The 14826-nt window shown below is 42.6% G+C and overlaps 1 protein-coding gene across 3 annotated transcripts in view; it reads left to right on the top strand.

Moving 5' to 3' along the window:
- PSD3 (pleckstrin and Sec7 domain containing 3) overlaps positions 1-14826 on the top strand; it is a 112031-nt gene that overhangs the window by 77390 nt on the left and 19815 nt on the right. For all 3 annotated transcript variants that reach the window (XM_030470601.1, XM_030470602.1, XM_030470603.1), the window contains 2 exons: positions 7611-7804; positions 10174-10244. In XM_030470601.1, coding sequence (XP_030326461.1) covers positions 7611-7804; positions 10174-10244 — 265 coding nt within the window. The remainder of the gene's footprint in view (positions 1-7610; positions 7805-10173; positions 10245-14826) is intronic.

Genomic DNA, 14826 nt, shown 5'->3' with positions numbered 1-14826 from the left:
TGTGGGATGCATGCTCCTGCGTCTTTTGTGCTAGAAGTCCTAACACCTGCCATAGGTCTTGCAGGCTCATTGGCTTCTGATCTTCCTTTTTTTAAGTTCATCCTCTCCAAATGAACTTCTTGTCAGGGCAGGGTGTGCAGCCTCGCTTACAAGGGCTACTGGTCCCAACTGGGATTGCAGTTCCTGTTCATAAGTGTGTTAGATAATGTCAGAGTAGTGAGGAAGGTGTTCTGCTAAGGGGAATCACCAAGAAGTGCCATTTCTGATGAGCCTCATAAGAAGTATGGTGGGAGATGTTTTCCCAGACTGTGTCTTGGACCTGGAATACGGTGTGTGAATCTTATATGTCACAACACCAGAGCTGTTAGCAAGACTCTCTCAGGTACTTTGGACCCAGCAGAATCCATTATGTGACTTTCTCAATGTCAGAATTTTCCTCCTCTTGCCAAGATACCATACTGTGTCTAATACACTTGGGCAGCCTCCAGGTGGGAACTGGTTTATGCCTGGCTCTGCTCCCGTAAGCTTCAGTCAAGGTGATTTATGAGATAGCTTGCTTTGTATAGGTAGTAACTGCTTCATATTTACATAGTCCAGTCCATGTCCATTGCTAATGAATTATTTGGGGAGAAATTGCAAGCAGGCTAGAAGAGGGAGAAATCAGTATCCTTCTTAAATAAGGCTTTGGGATGTGGATGTAAAGCCGCCTTCTCCCGACAGAGAGCTCAAAGGAGCCCATTGTCCATTTCAATTTGAAACTCAGACAAATACCTGGGACTGATGGGAAAATTACTTTCCATGCAGAGAAACAAAGCTTATTCTGGGCATAGTCAAAGGTTTTGTGCCTTTACCTTTAGGGCTGAGAATTTTGACTAGAAGAGGGAGCGTGAAGATGTCTCTTCGCGCTTTCACATCTCCTCACTTTCTACATCTCATTCGTAGAGATGTGTGGTTGGTGTAAAGTAATCACCCCGAGGAGCCTCAGGACTGCCTTGAGCTAAAGAAAGGATACACATGACTCTCTTGCTCTGCTGTTGTGATCTGCAGAGAAAGGCAGATAGGAAGGGGCATGGCTGGTTTTGCAGTGGTGGGACTAGGGAAGATTCTCTTTCCAAAAAGTATTGCTTTTCTTCCCTGATACAGGGGAAGAAGTGGGAGGTAAGGCAAAGGTATAAATAGGGCTCCCTTGCAATGCTGGCATGTTGAAGGAATGCCTTTCTGCCAGCCAGAATCCCTTTGAGGATCTAAGACTTTCTCTTATGAGCTAATCATCAGTTTAAGAGCTGCTCTGGCAGTACATTCTTTGGTAGATTAATGACTGGTATTAAGTCCATGGGCAGGGGAGGGTAACAGCAATATATAACATGGGGGAAGACTGCTGCATGATCCTTATCTTACTAGTTGTAAGCTAGGTGTGTCATCATCCTAAATGGTTTGCCATCCATTTCCAGTAGAATTACAGTCTGATCCAAAGCCCACAGAAAAAAAAGGCTACCATTGACTCCAATTTTGTAGTCAAGAGAAGTGACATCTTAATCAGCGGATGTGCTCCAGAGACTTTCAGTAGGAGTATTCATTTATCCTTTATCATAAGGGAAGCACAATTACAGCTTTGGAAGACAGAATTGCATTACAGTGCTTTTTCTGCAGTAGTTCCAGGCTTGAAGTTCTTCAAAAGGTTAAAAGCAAATCACATACAATGATCTAAAATAAACAAATCTGACCTGGAATTTACCCTGAACTGGTGAATGTGGGGCCCTGGATGCACACTCCTTCTTTGTGCTGCACCCCCCAAATGTTTTGGTTGCTTTTTACAGCAGAACTGCCAGAAAACATTCTGCCATTTACTTGGCTTGCCATTTACTTTGCTTGCTGTTTCCTCTTGCCTTCCTTGTTCAGTGTCCTGGGAGAAAAGAGAAAAGCGGTATTGGAAAACTAACCATCAGAAATACAATTATTCTGTTGTTGTCCCGTTATATATTTCCTCTCTACTTAGTGAAGCACTAGGTAGTGATTGGATCTCACTGAAGTCATTGGCAGAAGTTCCTATTGACTGCAGTGAAACCACGTACTGTTTCATCCAGTTAGTCCAATGCATCCTGTTTCCAATGTGCTGAGGTTACTGGAACCACTCCAGGAGTGCATGTAGCCCCAATAATTGTGTCTCAGTTTCTCATGCTGCCTGAATTTCCCTGAGGGACTTGATACTTCCATGAGATTTTTTCGTGCTTTTGTTCTTCAACCCTGACATCACCCGTAAGATGAAATGAATTTAAGATTCTGTGAACATGAGCGGCAAGAGTAAGAGTTGGGTTTGTTTAGTTGGAAAAGGGCACACTGAGGAGAGGGACCTGAGTGTATTTATTTCAGTGTGTAAAGGCTGTCACAGAGGAGAAAGGTGTGAATTATTCTTCGTGCCCATTATGGGTTGGTTTAAATTTAAAGCAACGGAAGTTTGGGTTCAAGAATAAAAGAAGCTTTCTAGCAATAAGCCTTTTAAACCAGGGCATAGGTTTGCCTGGATGAGCTGTGGAAGTGCTTTTGCTGGAGGATTTTGTGAACTGTTTATGCTGTCCAGAATGGGTTAGGAAGAGTGGATCCAGCCTCAGAGGCAGAGATGGATTAGCTGACCTTTTGACATCCCTTTAGTCCCATTGTCTGTAATATTATGGCCCAGGTTTTTTAGGTGTTTCTCATCCTTTCGCTTTTGCACCCATCATAATCATCTTTAAGCTGAAGAAGAAGAAGTAATTTGTCTTCAGAGGCGCCAGAACTAAATATGTTTTGTTTGCATGATGTCTACATGGAAATGTGGTAGTGAACATTATTGTTCTCCATTGTTTGTAATACTGTGTTTACTTCCTGTTGAAGGTGAGAGGAATAATAAAATCATCATCTTAAAATAGGCTGAGTGGTGACCTAGAATTAACATATCAAATCCCAAAGCGCTGCTTACAAAATTCCAAAAAAACAAATGGCTGCACTTGAGCCAGTTGTATCCTGAAAGCTTGCTCTCAGCAGGACACCATAGCTTTCAGGAGAATCATTTGGGTTTTGACTAGTTGATGAGTTTTCTATCCAGAGAAGTTTAGACATGGACATGATGTATTCTTTTTGTTTTTCTGGACTGCACTGAAAAATAATCTCCTTCTAGCCAAACCAAAATAGGCCTTTGACATACTGGTGGGGGGGAAGGGCCACTGCCAAATCCTTTCTGTGTTTCCTACAGCAAACTGTGACACTGAGACTGGGGTGGTTATAAAGACGTCCGTGCTGAAGCTCACCTTTTTCTAGGCCAAACCAAGAAATCTCTCCTTGTTATTATTAACTTTTTGTCTCCCAAGTTCCAGGATGTTTCCTGTCTGATTGGGTTTTGAGAGGTGTCAGGTGGTAATCACCTGGCTCTCTTTTCTTCTCTCCTCCTTTTGGGAAAGATGTCACAACTTCTGTCTGCTTGTTTCTGAAGTCAATTTCCTAATACAGGTGCTATCAGTTCCAGAGATTCATAATTGTCTGTTACAAATCTGAATGTTTTTTTAAATGCTGTTTTTCAGATGGATTTGCACAGCCTTTTGCCATGTCATCTAAGCTTTCTATTTGAAAAAATGCGGACATGGAGCAGACTTTTAAAAATGAAGGGCTTGACCCTGTCTTTCCAGCTTAGTGACTTCGAAGTTTTCCAAGGCAGAGCCTCAAGTCAGACCATAAAGTATACAGAAATGTGTTTGTTCCTGAGAGAAAAAGATGATGGTTTCTCCCAGAAGAAAAAAAAATAGTCTTTTCTTGTATATGGTCTCTTTGGGGAGAGGCAAAAACATATTTCTTCACCAAAATGGCAACATCTGCATTTTTGCATGTTTTTCAAATCTGCGTGTTTAAAAGCCAGACTCTTTCTTGTTGTCAGTGATCATGCATCTGGGGAGGAAAACATTGCTGTTTTAATGCTGTGTCTTCAAGTGATAGAGTCACCAGATCCTGGGTGTGGCGTGGTGGTCTCATGGACAGCCGGTGCCCTGGTTACTGATCCATCTGCAGGTCCTTTTCCAAAGAGACAAGCTAAGGGAGGTATAACTGAACCTCCTTGTTCTTTAAGCAGATTTTTGGAGGATTCCTTACAGGTGGTAGCCTTTTACTGTCACCAGTACCCTGCAGAGCAAAGACACTAGACACAAGAGGGTTCACAGCTATCAGCCCCTTTCAATTGTCAGAGAGGGGTCACCAGAGGAATTGCTTCCAGACCCAGAGCCAGGAATGATTTCCCTCCGCTGATCCAAGACAGAAAATCTCAAGAGTTCTGCAAATGTAAGTGGACTCTCATGGTGATGTTTTGCTGCTGAACCAACATGGGTTTTTTCCCCAAAAGCACAAAGATTGTGCTATTTTCTGTACCACATAGAAAGGAGAGGCACTGAGCCTGTCCCTGACAAGGAGCTGAGCTCTGCCTGCGTGACACTAGATCCATGACTCTGAACATACCCGAACAGAGACACCACCCATTGACTCTTACCCCTGCATCACTGGAGACCTTCACGCTGGGGATATTACAGAACTTGAATCATCTTCATCCTCCTCATCTGAGGATGAGGAAGTAGTTGCACCCCCACAAGCTAGGGTTTCGAAGATTAGTTTTTAGGTATATGTATCCAGAGGCCTGCTGAATTTTCTGCATATCTTCCTTCTTGCAACCATACTCTAAAGGCTGGTGAGGGGTAAGCTCAAATTGTTAAATACTTGTTAAAGCCTGTCCAGGACCTATCTATTCAGCCAACTTTGAAGGGCTCATAAGCAAAGCTAATACTTGAACTGTTTTGCAACTTCAAAACTCCTCCCAGTTGCCCTGCTTTCTTCTTACACTTGACCACTGTTAAAAATCGAGTATTTTAATAAGTGAGTCCCAGATCTCCTGGTTTTGTTTCCACTGCTGCTTCATATTCAAGATCAGAGAATGAGAGAAGCTCCCTTTAGTTCTGTTTTCTCAGTTGTTCATGCATTTCTCGTTCTATGTAATGAGTCCTCCTTGCCTCTGTGGTTCCCTTGCATCTTACAGACTGGCTCCTGTATCTTACTTCATGCATCTTGATAGAGCACTCAGCTCTCAAAAGTGCCTAAGGCTTCTGAGTCTCAACAATGTCCCATTTTCAGTGACAGATTAAAGGACCAATTAAAGGTTTGTTCAATGCTACCAGCAGTCATGACAGCAGATGGCTGTCCTTGTCCTTTGTCCTTGTCTGGCCTGTCTGCATTTGTCTTTTGAAGAATTCCTGTTTAATAGCTTCCTCAGAGATGCGAAGTTCGAGGGCACTGCCCTCAGCACTAGTGGTGTCCATCATGAGGTCTGCTCATCACACCAGCTGTGGCTGCTTGGATAAGGGCACTGGTACATTCCCACAAGACAGTTATTGCTATAGGATAATTCACTCCCATAGCTCCAAAGGAGATAGCTTATTCCAAAAAAGTGCTAAGCCATTTACTGCAGTAGGTCTCTGCTGACAAGGAGAAATCCACTGTGTCCTTGGCTGAGATCCCAGAATTCACAAGGCTCTTCAGTGTGACAAATCAGCCCAAGAGTTTATGCCCAGTGGGAAATTTTAGTCTGTATTAGGTACTATAGACTTGTGTTGATAGAACTTGCTCCTGGAACAGACAAATATCTAAGAAACGTGTCATACTGTGTCTCCACAGACATACCAGCAGCTAGTAAGTGCAGTAGATGTAGGAAGGATGGGGCAATCAAAATTGTCAGAAATTCCTACACTTTTCCAATTGGAGAGGACTTCAACCAAAGCATACTTTGACCAAGAAAAGTTTTTTGCAAATCATTCTGTTCTTGAGTGGGAAAACACGTATTGATAGGCTGAAAGATGCAAGGACTGCTCTTCCTTGCAGGAATCGAGTCTTCAAGTAAAGTTTTTGTTCCTCATAATCAGAGGACCTTGGAAGACAACACCATGAATGCATCTTGACAATGGTGCACCACCTTGGCTGCACCATTTCTATACAACTAAATCACATGTCTGGCACCTTTGCATGACTCTCAGGCTGAATGTTGATGTGTATCCATATCTGTACTGTTGAAAAGTCTTACCTTACAAAAGATGCTTGCCTCTATACTGGCTGTTGTGGTGGTTTTTAGCTGTGCTAATTCCTAAATGGTATCTGTAAATGGTTTGGCAGTGTGCTGGGCTGAGACCATGCCAAGCACAAAGTAATATGAAGTGATCAAAGTCAGATGCCTGGGAACATTCCCTGGCACTGCTGAGTTCACTTATATAGCGTCCATGTCTCTGGATTTGGTTTCCTTGTTGTCAAACCAATCTATTATCCTTGTATCTCCTCAGACTAAGTTATTTCCCAGAAGACCATTTCAGCAGAGATCAGGATAACACACATTGTTGCTCTAGCCTGCAGTTCTTGGAGGACATTTCTTTGGATAGTCATTCCCATAAGCAGACATGGTTGTAGTGTGCCCCCAGTTGAGCTTTTGGACTGACATACGCCTTGCTAATCCTCATCTGATTTGATGCTTTTGAATGTATACGTGTGTTTGGAAGGTCTGCCTGAACTTTCTCTCTCTGCTGACCATCTGGGTGCTGTGACATGCAACGGCTTGAAGTGCACCCCCCCATAAGCCATCATTACACTCAAGTGATACTGATTTTTTTTACATCATACCTGGTCTTAGGAGAAGCATTGCTACCATGACTTTCCAATGACAGCCTTCATCCTCCCTGACACACCTTTCCCAGTCACCTGGAGAAGAATGAGTGGGGACTTAAAAGGACAGAGCTGCTCTCTAATTTGACATTAACTCGTTCCTCCAAATACACCATCCACCCAGATTCAGTGGCCTGTCGTTCTCTGAAAACCATCGCCCTACTCTTGTGATGGACACCCTTTGTTTTCTAGGTTGCCTGGTCCTTTTTGCCTTTGGCTGTGACTTGTAAAAAGGCATTTATTAGCCAGGCAATGCTTGTGACTTGCTGAAAAGGGTTGCATTGTTATCCCCAAGAACTGTGTTGAATACATTGCCCTAATTAACATTTTGAGCAGCATTTTGTTTCTAAAATACAGGTAACATAATTCGCCTAGTGTAGTTTTTATTTTTAAATTACTACTTTTATGCTAGTCTGCAGAGGAAAATAAAGAAAAGGAGGTAGAGTCTGTGTTTCATATGCTAAGTTAAGGGCTAAGCCACAGTGATCTGTAGTAATCCAATTCTTTTCATCTACATGTGAACTCATGAAGAAATTGGAGATTTTCCAGGAGAGCTCAGCAGGCAAATATTTCCCACTTTAGCACTCAAATAAGTAGAATTAAAAAAAGGTGAAGTTGGAGGATACAGAACAGTCTTGAAATCCTGCCTTTTGAGACTATAAAAGGGAAACTTGGGCTTTTTTGAAGATCTGGCTCCTATATCTTTATGCTGGTAAAGTAGGTGAACTGAAGTTTTGCTATAATCTGACTATGTTTTGGTGCATATCTGAAGTTTTTGTCTAAATAGGGGCCCCTATAAAGAGAGAGGTATGTTTTGACAAGGAAGGTGCAAGAATAACTGAAATGAAACTGCTGGTTAGTCCCTCATTCATGCTTGTTTTTTGCTGCTTTTTAAGGGATGAAGAAGAGAAGAAAAAGTCTCACTCAGATGGTACAGATGAAAAGGATAATGTGAGCCAGACAAAGGCTGTCAGTCGAATTGGCAACTCAAATAACCCGTTCCTGGACATCCCTCATGACCCCAATGCTGTTGTGTATAAAACTGGATTTCTGGCTCGGAAAATCCACGCAGATATGGATGGAAAGAAAAGTGAGTATCTTTCACTCTTAACATCTCATTTTCTCGTTATTCATGCATAATGCCACTTACGATGAGCCCATGTGCTTCTCAAGGCAAATAGTGCTGCTCCATCAGGGGAAATTGCAGCAGTAACAAACAATGCAGCAATTGGATTATCACACTTCCACTATTAGGCCGGGATTTACAATGTTCAGTCCCATTTGTAGCAGCTCTAATATGTAACCATAATGAATAATATGATACAGCAAGCAATGTGAATCTTTTGTACTAAAAGAAAATGAATCTCATGGCTTACAGAAGACAAAACAATTTCGAGTGAATTACAGTAGCTGTTCCGTAGTAGTTTGGTAATTCTCCTTTTCCTTGTGTGACACCAGATTGTTTCAAATCTCCCCTTGCCTCTGGGTCTGTCTTTAAAAAAAGGCTGTTCTTTATCTCTACTTGGAAGATGCTGTAACTGTTCCTTCCCTACTTTGCCAGCCTTGAGTCATGTATCCAATGAAGTACAGCAGCTTTCGGTAACAGCCAGATTTACACTATGCTGTTCCTCCCTGCCCCTTCTTTGTAGCAAACCTGCTGTGCCTCTTACTTTAATTATCCTCCTTCCTTCTTGTCCTACTTATATTTGTGATGCAGTAATTATCAAAGGTCCCTGATTCACCTGTGTGTGTTCTGTTGTTTGGACATCTTCATTTGTTTGTTTTCTATTGATCTGCTACTCAGAGCATCTGTATTTTTCCCAGTTGTTGATGATCACCTACTCAGGATTCACACTCTTCAGCTGAATCCTGAAGGCAAAGTCTGACTTTGTGATGGGTTTCCATTAACTGCAACTGTCTCCTGGCTCAGCTAAGCTCTTTGGTGTTCTTATGTTTTGCTAATATAATTTAGAAGGTACAATTGGAGGTCGGTGTTTGCAAGCTGGAGGCTGGCAGCCGGACAGCTAAATCCAAACAGAGATGTCGAAACCAAACTGACCTCATTCTTTGTGATGACTGGATGCTTTGAATAGATTCCTCTTTACTAAACTTCTGTTTATTTAACCTTAGTAAGTAATTGTATCTAGTTGCCTTTATTAAATTATTTCTTTAATTATAAGTAATCAGAATTCCTCATTATTCAGCACACTGGATGCTGGCATTCTGGGGATAATCCTTTTATGAGTAATGTAATTATGGCCATGTTTTCAGAAGTTCCTGTACATCTTGGGGGCCTACCTCTCATTGTCATGCAGGTCTTGAAAAAGCTACATTCTGACTCTGACTCATTGCAAATAAAATGAGACAATTTTTTTTCTTTTTAAAGTTAGTTAGACCTTTTCATATTTCATTTCCTACTGGAGTTGTTGCAGATCAGCCTGTGCAGGATTGCTAATGAAGTGATATGCTAGCATGCTGTAGGTATTTTCTCAGGAAAGGAGTACTGCAGGCTGAAGCACATAGGCAATCTAGAGGAGAAGGATGTAGCAGGGCCTAGTGGCTGAAAGCTGTCCGAACAAATGCTGGTTAAAAACAAGACCCGTTATGCAAGATGAGCAAGGGACTAATAACCTCTTCACCATCACTTGCTGTCTTAAGATTAGAATGGGATGCCTTTCTGAGGGTGATGCTATAGTCGTGCATGAGTTATTAATTTCAGTACAGAGGCAAGTGGATGCTGGTAAGTGGTGCATATTTGGTGGAGCTTAGATGCAGGCTTCTAGTCTCTGGTTGTGACCGTACAGCCTGCGTCTTCTCTCCTTGTATTGCAGCTGAATTTCAAACTGCAGCAATCATGCTGAATCTCCCTTTTTAAGTTTCTTGAGGGATGATTTTATTTTTTTTGTTAGCGTTCTGGTTGGCTCCCCTCTTCTTTCTCTTCTTTGGCTTCCTCTGCAGCTGCAGGGACAGGGGAAGGGACCAAGAAGCTGTCTGACCACTTAGTGCCAACTCAGGTGTGCAGCAGTGGCAAGGGGAAAGGATGCTCTTGAGAGGCACTGCTTTCTAAGCAGTGTCCCGTTGGTCCTGAGCAGTGCCTGCCAGCTTGCTGTGGCATGGAGAAAGGGTATTTCCTTCTGAGAACTGCCATGGCACAGAGTGCAGACCTAACTCTGTAGGGGCAGTGTCCTCCTACCTGCAAGAGCACAAAGACTGGATCTCTCTGACCTGCTTTTTGCATTGCTGCTGCTCCCTTCTGATCCAGTCCAGGGCTGTCGTCAGAGTTGGTTTATTACTCTCTCACACAGCAGGTTTGTGCAGGCACTGTGCTGAGTTGCATTGTCTTTTGAGAAGGAGAGTACAAAGGAGGTTTAACACAGGATTAATGCAGCTCTCCTGTTGCCTAGACAAAGTGTAAAAATGGATCCAAGTTAAATGGGTTTTCATTTGTTTTCTTTGCAGCTCCCCGGGGAAAGCGAGGCTGGAAAACCTTTTATGCTGTGCTGAAGGGAACAGTCCTGTACTTGCAGAAGGTATGGGAAATCACTGTCTTTTGGAAACTAATTAAAGCGGGATAAAGCAGCAGGCATCCTCTCCACTCTCACAGCCCACCTCCAGGCTCCTTTCCCTTTGACACACAGCGTAGCTGCTCTCTCTGCCCCTCACCCTGTTTATACACACATTCAGGCATGAATCCTTTCATTGACATCTCCCTCTTTTCACACTTTAAAGTTCAGTTCCATTGTCCCCATCCACATGTGTACCCTGTCACTTCTGGTTATATCATTGCTGTCAATCACAGCTGAAAAAATAGCCAGCTTCACCAGCAAAGACAGCATTATCTCTCTGGGTCTTGCATACCTTCCTCTAGGCCGCTTTTAACATTGCATTTCATACATAGGACTTCCCTTCCTGTAAGGCTGTCCTCCTTTCCTATCTTTTCATGGTATACATTTCTGCAGTGCCTGCAAGACCAGCTGCGAAACTGTTAAATGGCAGCTTGGCCTTGGTAGGAATCTGTAGCTTCTACTCTACCAGAATGGAAGGATAAAAGGATACTTTTTCTCTCCCTAAAGCAAGATGAGACACTGGTTTCTAATAATCTTTGCTCCATGACAGCAAGAAATGTAAAAAAAAAGTCAGCTAAAAGTCTTTTGGCACAAGTTTAAATATATTATAGTACAGTTTTAACTGTACTCTTGGTATGTGAAATGCAACATATGGGTGACAACTGTCAAAATCAAATAAATGATAGCAGCAAAGTAGATTGTTAAGACTTTTTGGCCCCCAGTGTAGGTGAAATATTAATGAAGTAGGTGATGTTTGTCCAGACTGTCCTGTGTCATAGAAGTGTGCTCCTTTGAAAACCTTTTTATGTTTCCACTATGATTTACAACTATCAGGAGCACAAGTTCAACATCTGTTTCCTCCTCCTCTGCTGTGGCTTTCTGAAGTTGTTGGTTTTACTGGACCCAACCTGGATAGTCTCTTAGAAAAAAGAGAGTGCTTTGGTTCAAATTCTTAGAGCATGAGGTTTGCAAGGTAGGTGCTCTTATTACAGTACCTTTTTGAGAGAGCTGAAATCTTGAAACAGACAAAACAATCTGCAGTCAGGATGTAAGATTTGGGCTGAAGGTTGGATGTGACATACTCAAAGCCAGTGCAAGAGACCAGAACCAAGCTGAGGCTTCCCTCTGGTCCTTTTGCTAGCAGCAGGTTCAGATTTTGCTAAAGTGGCCTTCATGGCAGATTCGAGTAATCTGCTTTGATTTCTGAAATAAATAATTTTCAGTCGCCTGAGAAGACTGCATGGTTCCCTAAGAAGTGAAAAGGCTCCTTGTCCATAACACATTAATTAATTTCTTATATGATCTTTGAGGGGGGATATGTTTGCTAGGGGAAGAAATGGAGATGCTGTCTATTATAGAGTCTTAATATTTTTAAGTACTTACATTAAGTACTCATATCCATAATTAAGTACATAATTAAGTACTGATATTTTTATGAGTATCACTGGTATATTAGTTTAAAATGCTGTTTAACAAAATGTAGAGATGCTGATGTAGCATGCAAATTCTCTACAGAATGGTGCTCTTCCCACTCTAACCAGCAAGAGAGTAATTTCACATCTGAGAGCATATTTGTAGAATGAAATGCCTTGCTGGAGTTCTTACTTATTTGCTATTTGTGTGTCTTGCACTTGTCACAGTATTTGAATTCAGTGATTACAGGGTAGTTACTTCGCAAAGCTGTACCCTCCCACTTGGTCCTGAAGACACTTGCACTGAAATTATCTTACTGTAGCACAGTGACAAGCAAAGCTTTTACTTTAGTGCCTTGTAGTTTAATACAAGGTTGACAAAAGGGCCTGATGGGAATTGACTCATTCACAGAATGATAGGGCAGCTCTGAGCCTCCCCAGGGCTTTGCTTCAGCCCTGAAATAAAGTTTGCTCACTTAGGGATGTGGTATTGCAGAAGTTGAGGGTGCCAGGGTTTTAAAATACACAGATAGGCCAAGCTGTTGTAGTAAAAGTTGACGAGCTGTAATTTCATTTTGCAATATCAGGACACTGAAATTATCCTAATTTCAGAAAATTCAGGAGCATTTTAGAACAGCTTGATTTCTTGGTAGAAATGCATACCTCTGGCAGTAGTCATGGGCAGAAGATTTTTTTGCCTGTGCCTTCTTTCCTGATTATGGAATGCTGTAGGGCAGGGTGCATTCACATACACAAACACTCCTTTTCCCTCTTTCTCTTATTATCTGTATATTAGCTACGTATCTGTGGAGGTAACATCTGTGGTGATGAGTCCATTGCACTGAGTGCTGTTCAAGCGGGGGAGATTGAAATCTTGCTGTTGTAGGTGCTATATAAACACAAACACATGTACCAACCTCTGCAGTGTTGTTTTCTGTGTATATCTGTAACTCAGCTGTTCCCTCAAGACACTACCGTAATACAAATATTGTTTGTAGCAGCTGTGATTCCCCCAGTGGGCAGTGTGATCCCAATTCTGCTGTCATTCTGTTTGCATACTAGTCCAGTTCTCCTTGTTCTGCTGTCAAAGTCCATGTATGAGAGTTGTTTGTAAATGGTGGTCACTTGAGATTCACCGAGGAGTTTATCTGGGCCATCTTGTCTCCATGCCCACATATTTTTTGGTTTTTTTTGTTTTTTTTTTTCCATTGGAACTGTTCCAGTGCCAATTCTTGTGCTGCATATTGTTTTATTTTTAAGTAAGTGATTTGAGAGAGAGAGAGTTTCTGAATCAGTGAGCACAAATGCCACTGGAAGCGCTCAGTGGAAGTATTCACAATTAACCAACTAAATATGCCTGCACAGTATTACCTAAAGTGAGAGGTTTGACATGTTTGGGTTGTTGGCCTTGTCCTTAGACATCCTCAGGCCAAGGTTACTTTCCTGCCCTCTGTTCATAGCAAGAGGAAATTGTGAAGTAGGAGCTTGACAGAATGTCTGTTCACTTGACTGACGTGGGATGTGATGTGCATGCAAAAGAGAGGCTTATGAGAAGAAGACGTAAGGCTGACCTCACTTCCTTGCTAGACATTGCTTCTGGGCAAGCAGTGCAGGACATGGACCTTCATGTTTTGTTCACACTCTTCTGTGAGGTTTGCAACATCTTTGCTCTTTGATGTTACACTTAACAATGTCGCGGGCTTTCAGGTGTTTTTATGTAACTTTTCTCAAATGTGTTTCCTCTATTGAAATATTAAAGAAAAAGACCAGAATGATGTAAAGTGTTCAATGACGAGACATTCTGAAAGAGAACTCTGCAGCTGTCACATGCAACTGAGGGAGATATCCACCCACAGTACACTGACGGATAAAAAGACAAATACCACTCTCTGGTCTATCAAAAATGGATTTAGAAACACGCTGACTTCAGGTCAGCAGGATGTGGTAAAGTCATTCTCCAGGAGTCTGAGAAAGATGAATTCAGCATGTCATTTCATTGTGTGCAGCACTCGCATTAGCCTTCAGTTGATAGAAAGGTCACAGTTCTTTTTTGGCTTCCTATTTATTTCTTGCCACTGGCATGGTCTAACTTTAGTTAGAGCTGCCTTCCGTTTCAGCTCAGCCTCCACACTGACACTAGCACATCGAAGCATGTGCTGTCCTTGATGGCATAGGAGATACGGATGTTCCTGCTCCCCTAAGCATTCCCTGCCAGGTGAAAAGAGTTGGAGGCCTTAGAGGTGGAATTTTGGCAGCCCATTCATGTCCTTCGAGTCTTCTCTGAGGCTGGCCAACTATGCAGAGACATTTCCGGTATGCTGCTCAGCGCCTTTGGAGAAGCTGGCAGAGCCCCATCTGTCAAGGTAGATTGCAGCCAGCTGATCCGGTGGGATTAGCAAGGATTATTGTGAATGCTATCTGTGGGTAAGGAGGGGTTCTTAGCCAGGACTGCTTCTGGGATTGCCCAAATGTGGAGTTCTTCTGGAAGAGGTTTAGACACAAGAACGGGTTGTGGACATCGGATGCATCTCACAGAGGAAGCTGGGAGACAACAGGCAAGGCGATAGGTGACACTGTCTCTAGGCGGTAACTTGAGAAAAGCCAGGATATTACTCATGTTTCTGGGGTCTGTGTAAACTCATTTCCTGGCCCTGAAGTTTTCCCAGTCTCCCTGTACAGTGGAGCCAGTCCCTTCCCCCCAGACTACTACCAAATAAATCGGTTTTTGAACCCGTGAAATCAGGGTATTGATGGCTTGCTTCCTTCATCTTCAAGATGGGGCTCAGGCAGACATTAGACAGCCTTCTCCAGTTCTTGTCCTTCAGCTAGAGACTTTCCCAAATCTTCCTTGAAGAAAGTTTAGAGAGTGCCCTAAGCATGAGTCCAGCATGATGTGGAGATCCCTCCAAAGGTTGCTGGGACTCAAGCTATGAGAGAGGAAGGACATTTACCTTCACTCACTTGAAAACCCCTTTTGTCACACATGTTAAAGTTGAAGGCTATCCTTTGCTCATCTGTGCAGCAGTGCTCTGCTTTTCTGCTAGGCCTATCAGATCTGTGGTGACTTGTGTCCTTGTCTGGCCCCAGGTGGAGGTGGTGCTGCAACAGTATTGCTGGTTAGCTGCATCTCAGGT

Source organism: Strigops habroptila, chromosome Z (genome assembly GCF_004027225.2).
Source record: "Strigops habroptila isolate Jane chromosome Z, bStrHab1.2.pri, whole genome shotgun sequence".
NCBI classification, from domain to species: Eukaryota; Metazoa; Chordata; class Aves; order Psittaciformes; family Psittacidae; genus Strigops; species Strigops habroptila.
Note: the sequence above shows the minus strand (reverse complement) of the source record. Positions and strands in the feature narration are given on the sequence as shown.